At 31.1% G+C, this 9,111-nt stretch overlaps 1 protein-coding gene and 1 long non-coding RNA gene across 4 annotated transcripts; both read right to left on the minus strand.

Annotated features, from left to right (window-relative positions):
- Positions 1 to 3,718: 3,718 nt before the first annotated feature.
- On the minus strand, positions 3,719 to 5,614 carry LOC124918638. Of its 3 annotated transcripts, XR_007097491.1 has the most exons (4): positions 5,355 to 5,613; positions 4,802 to 4,971; positions 4,334 to 4,509; positions 3,719 to 4,029 (listed from the first exon to the last, which is right to left on the minus strand). It is a non-coding gene; the product is annotated as an uncharacterized LOC124918638 (long non-coding RNA). The 3 variants fall into 3 exon arrangements; XR_007097490.1 differs by lacking the exon at positions 3,719 to 4,029 and having other exon boundaries at positions 4,097 to 4,509; positions 5,355 to 5,614; XR_007097492.1 differs by lacking the exon at positions 3,719 to 4,029 and having other exon boundaries at positions 4,097 to 4,509; positions 4,802 to 4,884; positions 5,355 to 5,612.
- A 1,135-nt stretch (positions 5,615 to 6,749) lies between these two features.
- Positions 6,750 to 8,437, minus strand: LOC124912981 (secreted RxLR effector protein 161-like). Its single transcript, XM_047453609.1, has 2 exons — positions 8,025 to 8,437; positions 6,750 to 6,810 (listed from the first exon to the last, which is right to left on the minus strand). The coding sequence occupies exons 1-2, from the start codon at positions 8,435 to 8,437 to the stop codon at positions 6,750 to 6,752; spliced, it is 474 nt and encodes a 157-aa protein (XP_047309565.1).
- Positions 8,438 to 9,111: the final 674 nt, after the last annotated feature.

Here is a 9,111-nt window from a genome sequence, read left to right on the forward strand (position 1 = left end):
ATTTTTAATTTTGGTTACAAGAATTATAAGTGGCTGATTAAAAATGTATTTTATTAGCTTTATTAGAAAATACTTGCATTTCAATAAAATTTACATTTATGTCATAACTTTTATCGTCATTGTCATTATTGTCGTCGTTTTTTTTATTAGAATTGGTTAATATGTAACAACTGGACCTCAATATATGGTTCCTAATTGTGAAAATGAGTGTTGTTTTCTATCAATTTTTTTAAGTCATTCAGGACCCTCAAAATATGGTTCCTAATTGGCTCATTAGGATATGCTTCAAATGTTATTTAATAATAAACATGAAACAAGAAAATAAACTTCAAGATGCAAAGCAATCAAAATCATATCAAGCATAATTATTGTTTGTACAGGCTAATTAAAACTTCTTGATAGTAAATAATAAATATTGCTTCAAGATTGCATGCAGCAATTCTTTCATATATAATTAATTCATATATAAAATAAGTGTCATACCAAAATTATCCCAATTGGGCTTCCATAATTTAGAATATAAAGAAGGGCAACAATCATGTCTTACTTAAATAACGTTTATAATTACTAATCTTCCAGCTCGATAAACTAATTAACCACAGACGCATCCCAACATTCTGACATACAATTACGACCCTACTGTGTGACTTTATATAACCTCCGAAGCCTTTCCATCATCGAGGGCCACCCTTAAAACTGAATCGATAGTCGCGTTAGATTCAGCAGCCTGCAGCAACAAGAACTCAATAATCAATCTTTCACCTTCACAAATATTAAACTCCTTGAAATAAGTGAAACAATTACATGCCCAACATTGAGTAAATTTCATGTTACAGTAAATATCAAACTCCTTAAAATCAATTATTAACGACTTAATTTATAATCAAATAATAAAATCTTCAACTATAACTATTTAATTTTGCAGCACTTATTAAAATAATTCTACAATACTATAACTTGTTAATTTTAAAAGTAAATCATATTAATAAACTATATTTAATTATGAATTCTGAATCTTAAAATAGTTTAATCTTTATTGTTTGAATTGGATACATTACTTCATAATGATAATATAAATGTATAAGAGTTAAACCCAACAAAAATTATTTATTTCCTTATAAACTATTTATATAATTGAAATGATTGAAATAACTATAATAATTTTTTTTTATCACTTCTCATGTTGCCTTTTTTATTTTTTTTTTATCAAACACTTTATAAGCAAAAGAGAAGAAAACTTTTGTTGTCAGCTCTCATCATAATATTTTCTTTTTATTAACATGTAATAATTTGAATTTTAGTTTGATTCTATTTACTTTAACATTAAAGTATAATATGAAAATACTTAATTGATGATATGAAAATACAAATGAATTAATGTTTGAATGAGCATGAGCCAAGAGCAAAACCTAAAGTTAATGAATTATTATGTAAATGGACAGATATCCAATTGAAGTAAAATGTGAAAGTACTAAAATGTTTTGAGGGAATCTTAATGGAGGGATAAAAGTGTGAAATAATGAGGTATGCAAAATTCATGTTCGTTTCAAAACTCCTGTGGATGTAAGCAACTTATCACAAAAATTAAATTGGCCAAAGTTGTTTTGGGGCTGAATCTCCTTTGTTAGCTAGAAGATTGTGTTCTAATTAATGTGTCAAATGACTTCTCGCCCTTTTAAACGTAATTTTTTTTTAACATATGAAATGAACACAAAATTTCTTGTGAATTCGAATCTCATATCTTCCAGGCCATCGCTCACCTTGCCCTACACTAAATATTATATTTATATGCTCGTTATTCATGAAACACAATTATATACACAGAAAATATACTTGACAATATGATCAGCTGAGGCTATTAATTTCTTTTTAAACCCAAAGAAGACGTTGGAGGGTAGTAACTAGGAATTAGATGTTTTTGGTTGAATAAAAATGATTAATGTTGTAGTAAATTTAAATTTTATAATTGTATTGATAAATAGTAAATAAATGATTCACTCATAATTTGTGTTTTGTGAGTATGTATAATATTTATAAATAAAATAATGGTAGAGTAATTAAAATGAAGAAAATAGATAGTATGGGATCTTTTGAACAACCTATTATAATAGGATACACAATAAAAGAGACGACAAACTCTAAAAAAAAATACATTGTTATTGAATGATTGATATTTATTTACATACTAAAAATATCGAAACAGAGTGATCCTCGTCACAAATATTGATGAATGAAGAAAACCTCATCATAAATATTGATAAATGAAGAAAATTGTATCGCAAATAAACGAATATATTTACTCATGTAGTCAACCATCGCTAAACTAATAGGGAAATTTTTGTAGAAAATCCGCATATTAATAAAATTTACACAAAAAAATATATAACATATAAAATATATGACATGGGAAAATTTGTGATAAATTTTCTATGTGATGCATTGGACGTTTAACTTTTTGATGAACTTTGTTTAGCAGTATTTAAATATTGAAAGAATGGAAGTGAATTTACAAACTTAAAAGATTATATTTCTTTCATCTTTTTTTTATATAAATAAAGTGTCTAGACATCTCAAATCCCATAAAAAAAACCTTATTTGTGAGACTCATGTTCTATATAAAAACATAGATTTTGCACAATTGATGACATTTTTAAAACAAGTAATAAATCAATTTATCAAAAAATATTTAATTAATTTTATTTTATAAAATTTAAGTATATATATATATATATATTTATTAATAACTTAACAAAATTTTTTAATAAACTTCATATTTATTTTATGAATTTTGGAAAATAAAAAATGTGAACTTCATATTAAAAATTCTCTAAGTTTATTTTCATGGGTAAACTTAGATTTCTTCTAATCCTTTAAGAATTTTTAAATACACTCCTAAACATATGTTTGCGTGTAATTTATACCCCAAACTTTTAAAATCAAAATAATTAATTTTTTATTTTTTAAACTTTGAGCTCTAGTTACATTGACCCAAAATTTGCACTACACCTATTAAATATATGATCATGACTTCAACTTTAAAAATAAATTTTTGTATGAAATTTATTTCATGGATAGAGTTTATTTCAAATAATTTCTAGATTATATAATCATTTGAAAAAACTACTCTTACCCTTTAAAAAACCTGTAGGCACAAAAATATTACATCTATATCCTGTAAAGGATTATATACTTATGTTTGAATCATTAAAATCTAAAAAACATTTTTAAAAATTAGTCAATTCATATTCATTTGTAGGATTAATTAATTTCTATTTAAAAACCCCAAAATTCTTAAAATGATTTTAAAACCAAAATATTATAGCATTCTAGACCAGAAATGAATAAGACCAAAATTTGGTACAACAAACCCAATCCGTTGGATCCACAAGTGAAAATATGTGGTCTGTACACTAGTAAAAAAATGTTCTTTACCAATTGATAAACCGATCGATAATACTTTTATTATAAATCAGTATAGGATAATCCCGAGTATAGGATAATCCCGATTTAATGTACTCCGATCGGAACCATTCGGTAGAAGATCTCTCAGTATTACAAATTCAAGACATGACGACTAAACTTTAACCAATCGGTATAAGGTAACACCGATTAGTATTTTAACCAATCGGTATAGAATGACATTTTTCAAAAAAAATCTGCCTAGACGTCTTATTGTCGCCCCCATTTCATCTCTATGTAACAAACTTCTAAGCTCATGTTCCAGAGACACATTTCCCTAATTCACATACATTGATTAGAGTTTCAGGTCTACAGCAGCAATTTTTTCCAGCAAGATTTACAGAATAAAAAAATAACTTACTCATCTAGATCCTTTAAGACTATGAGGCATAATCAGAGAGTAAAAAGACATAAAGATGTCGTGAGACGTTTGGTTAAGTTCTACAACGAGAGAAACCCTCATTTTGTGTTGCTGAGACATGCACCTAAAGATCAAGTCTTTGCAGAAAGACTCTCTAAGTGAAGTGCGAGAAATGCATAACCTAGTGGCCGATAGGTCATAAGCAACCCCTGAAATCTCGCAAATCAACAAACAATAACATCAAACCATTGTTATATATTTAACTGAATATTATGCCAACTACACATCACATTTCATCTATAACAAAGTACAGGTGCTACAAAATTCATCAACCCATAATCAATAATACAATTAGATCTATTTTTGAGTAACAACGTTTAAAACAACTTATCTCATCATTTTTCACCATACTTAACTTTCTTTTCATCATGCAATAAATATAGTGATACTGATATTACCCTTTCAAAAACCAACTTATGCACATACTTCTAAATTATTAAATATACTGTATACCTCTAAATTTCTGACTGATAGTCTATCATCCTTGAACAGATCTTGCAGCAACTCGTGCCCTTCTTCCTTGAATCAACGTTGAAGCATGTCCAGTGAGCATATCATATTGAGTCTGCAATTGTCTAAGCTGATTTTACAATGACAGAGCCTCAGCTTTATATGCTGATATAGCATCCCTGAAAAGGAAATTAAATGCATTAGCAGACATAAATGGCAGTGAGAATTTGTTATGATCCAAATTAATAGGTTCTGGAAAACAAATTAATGTGCTTAGTAGAATAATCTTGATACGAAAACAAATTCTGAACACTTTTAAGTTAATTCTCAAGATTTAACAAAGTTAACATTCTAAAGCATCTTTCCTGGCGATCTTGTCCAATATGGACAGCTGAAACCTAAGGGTCAGTTATAAGCAGCCAATGATGTATTTTGACTATAAGGTAGAGATATATACTGAGGATAAATTACCTTTAGTTAAACCAATGAGCCGGTGTAATTTGTCTTCATACAAGCTTAAGGGGTAACATTTAATTGAATCAATTTGCAAAAGCCTGAAAAAAGGAAGAGACTGCCAATTACATACAAGCTCGATTTTAAGGAATGGTCGTCAGGATAAATTCTGTTGCACCTTAGCCTCACTGAAACGCAGAACTTAACCAGAGTAAATACAAATAAAAAGTATTGAGTGCTGAAATTGGAACTCCAAAAAGTGATCATTAGTCTGACAAAGTTAATGGGTACTAGAAATTGGAACTATTTACAAACCTATCTCTGCCTCAAAGATGCACAAGAACATAACTCAAAGTCTCATAATCATCGAAATAGGCTTTAAACTAGGAGAAGATTATTCATCTGTTAGTTACAGCATAACTGATTAGCTAATTAAGTTACTATTATGCACAAATTTGGATCTTAGCAAAAGGGTTGAGATGTATGAAAATGAATGCTAGAGAGCTGGATAGAGGAGATACAGAAGGAAACACCATAGCAGAAATAAAACGGAGAGATTAGAATGCAATACCGGATAACAGACGAATAGAGAGAAGCTTGATACTTCTCCTACTACAATGGTAGCTTTTTTGATGTAGGGATTTTAGAAATGAAAAAGACAAACTCTTTAGAGAGGAGAGAATCGGCAGCAGCAGGGTTTAGGCTATTCTCCATTGATCTTCTTCTTCGATCGCCTCATTGGAGCGGAGCAGGTAGGTTTCGGAGAGGGAAAAGAAGAGAGGAGTTCCTAGCTAGGGTTTCTAATTAAAACCCTAATTAAATGGAATAAAAACCAATCGATGATTAAAAAGCCCAAGTATTTTATATTATGATAATCAACACTTCCAAACATGTCCCTAAAACCCCACCAGCAATACATACATCGTAGGCAAAGGAATATCAGGTCGAGATTGTAATTTTGAACAACAAAAGTGTAAATGTTAAAACAAAATGAAAGTAAAATTGAAAAGAAACTCCCCCAACTCTTTAATTTGAACTATTTGTTCCCTCCTCTTTTCCCGTCCATTTTTCACTTCAAAAGAAAAGGAAAATAATAATCTAAAGCACCGCTATATTCCAAAAATATAAATATGTTAAAAAATCTCTTGTTAGGGTTTTAATAATAAAAAATGAGAGACTTTCGATAATTCAATACACCAGAATTCAATAATAAAAAGGACTATGGCCGCGCCCCCAAACTCGAAGCCCTAGCATAATTTGACCAAGCACACGCACCCGATTGGGTAGAGTGCGCACAGTTCATCATCAAATCTCTAATTCCAATTTTTTTCATTCGTTTTTGGGTGTATTCACCTATTTAGTCCCCTAAAAAATCCAAATAATTACCATCCACATGCTTTCCTTCTCTTTTACTTTCTAATGCATTAAAAAAAAGTTGAATTATATGGTTTAGATTTCAATAGGACAAATTCAACTACCAATCAATTAACTAGCTAGCCTACCACTAGAGAAACAAAAGAGATTCATTTTGAGAAGTAATAACAATAATTTTCACCAATCTTATAACAATTTAAGCAATTGATGGGTTACAAATTCCACCCATTCCCGATCATGAATGAATGAGCTTATAATTAATTGACATTTGAGTCTACGCTTCCAAAAGAATGTCAACAGATTTGTCTCGTAGTAATAATAATAGCTCTATCTAACAAATCATGCATGTCTGGTATTGGTTTGGTTGGTTCCCGGTGCCCCTGAAGAAACTAAAAGATGGCATGCATCTTGAATTTAGTGTATTTGACATCAATATCAATACATAAAGTAACTAAGATATAGTATCATAATATGACATCAATATTAATACATAAAGTAAGTAAGATATAGTATCATAGAAATCTTTTCCATAATATAAGGTTACCTAATTAACTACAACCTAATAAATCTTAAAGCAAAGTGTTTATATAGGTCAAGCCTCTTCATCGACTCCTCCGAGATCACGGAGTTCAACAACATCTACGGGTGACGTCCTGTAATATAAGAAAGGCACCTATTTGGATAATTCCAAAGACCGTCCCCAACATGTTTGGGACCTAAAAATAAGAAATCAAACAAATAAAACATAATGAGTTAGTCCTTAATTTGCTAATAATAGTGTTTTTATATTTGTTATTTGAGGTACTAACCGATATAAAAAAATCATTGACAAATAATATAAAAAAACCACATAGTCGCATTCATTTTTAGTGATATAATTAAAGCGATGGGCATGAATTTTGTTGGGTGTGAATGCGATTGAAGTTTGGCTCAGTCCTCTTGTTTATCGATTCCGTTGCACCACTATCTCACACAAAGGAGGCAACCTTCTCACTAGCATCCAAACACCACAAAGGAATTTGACCTCTACCTCCCACCAAGAGAGTAGTATCTATTTATATTATTAGGTCAAGCCCAATAAGCGGGTTACTAGAGATTGGGCCACAATGTTGGGCCAACCAATACCCAACAATCTCCACCTTTGGCCCAAAACAATGCAAAACATAATCACAGAATCGCAAGACACATCATCGCCAATTTATTACCACCGAGGCAACAAAGAGAATACCCAAGGTAAACTCGTGTCACAAAGACCAGGGGCAAAGGCACAAAGCATGCGAAAATCACAAAGATCAGACGCAAGAGCACAAAGCATGGGAAAATCACAAAGATCTAACGCAAGAGCACAAAGAATGCGAAAATCACAAAGATTAAATGCAAGAGCACAAAGCATGCGGAAATCACAAAGATCAAATGCAAGAGCACAAAGATCTAACGCAAGAGCAGAAAGCATGAGAAAATCACAAAGATCAAATGCAAGAGCACAAAGCATGCGAAAATCACAAAGATCAAACGCAAGAGCACAAAGCATGGAAAAATCACAAAGATTGAAGGCAAGATCACAAAGCATGCCATTCCCATAAAAGACGAACCTCAAAGAGTTTTCCCTAAGTCAAAATTTAAAATCCGTTGACACGAAATAAAATTTTCAACAGGTAGACACTTAGTACCCATATCAGCAGGATTAAATTCTGAAGGAATTTTCTCTAACTTAACAATGCCCTTTTCAACAATATCCCGAATGTAATGAAACCTAACATCAATATGTTTAGTTCTATCATGAAAAACAGGATTTTTACATAGTTGAATAGCAGATTGACTATCAGAAAACACAACCACTTTTTTGTCAAGAAAACCAATTTCATACAAAACAGCCCTAAGCCAAATTGCTTCCTTAAAGGCTTCAGTGGCAGCTACATACTCAGATTCTGTAGTAGATAAAGCAACAATGGGTTGAAGTTGAGACTTCCAACTTATGCAAGAGCCACACAAAGTAAACACATAGAAAGTAGTAGACTTTCTATTATCCCTATCATTAGCATAATTGGAATCTACATAACCAACTAACTTTGTACCTACAGAACACTTAGAGAAAGTCAAGCCAACATCAACAGTGGATTTTAGATATCTCAAAAGCCATTTCAAAGCATTCCAATGAGGAATACCAGGGTTAGACATAAATCTACTCAAGCAACTAACTGTATATGCAATATCAGGCCTAGTACTAACCATGAGATACATAACAGACCCTATTGCATTGGAATAAGGCACATTCTTCATTTCAGTTATTTCAGTTTCAGTCTTAGGAGACTGATCCTTACTTAACACAAAGTGGGAAGCAAGAGGCACATTCACAGATTTAGCATCAGACATAGAAAATTTACTCAAAATTTTAGCAACATATGCACTTTGATTCAACACAAGAGAAAATTTTGTTCTATCTCTAATGATATTCATGCCCAAAATCTTTTTAGCATCACCTAAGTCTTTCATGTCAAAATTTTCACAAAGCGATTTTTGCACATGCATAACAGACTTCAGACATGGGCTAACAATCAACATGTCATCCACATACAATAAAAGAAATACAGGCACAAAGTCTATATTCTTGAAGTAAAGACAATGATCAGAAGAACTTCTTTTAAACATCAAAGATTGCATGCACTTATCAAACTTGATATTCCATTGCCTAGGAGATTGTTTTAAACCATACAAGGCTTTTTTTAACAAACAAACATGATCAGGCAACTGGGGGTCAACAAACCCCTCGGGTTGATGCATATAAATATTCTTATCAAGTTCACCATGTAAGAAAGCAGTAGTAACATCCATTTGCTTCAATTCCCAATCAAAGTGAGCAACTAAAGCAAGCATAATTCTAACAGTAGTGAATTTGACAACAGGAGCGAAAATTTCAGCATAATCTATTCCCTCCTTTTGAGTAAATCCCTTGG

The sequence above is a fragment of the Impatiens glandulifera genome, chromosome 1 (genome assembly GCF_907164915.1).
Source record: "Impatiens glandulifera chromosome 1, dImpGla2.1, whole genome shotgun sequence".
In the NCBI taxonomy this organism is placed as follows: Eukaryota; Viridiplantae; Streptophyta; class Magnoliopsida; order Ericales; family Balsaminaceae; genus Impatiens; species Impatiens glandulifera.

What these genes read in the sequence shown, in the direction of transcription:
- LOC124912981 (XM_047453609.1), bottom strand. Translation starts at nt 8,437, where the DNA reads ATGAAGAATGTGCCTTATTCCAATGCAATAGGGTCTGTTATGTATCTC. An exon ending in ATTTGGCTTAGGGCTGTTTT is followed by an intron (nt 6,811 to 8,024) that starts GTATGAAATTGG and finishes CTTATATTACAG; the next exon opens with GACGTCACCCGTAGATGTTG.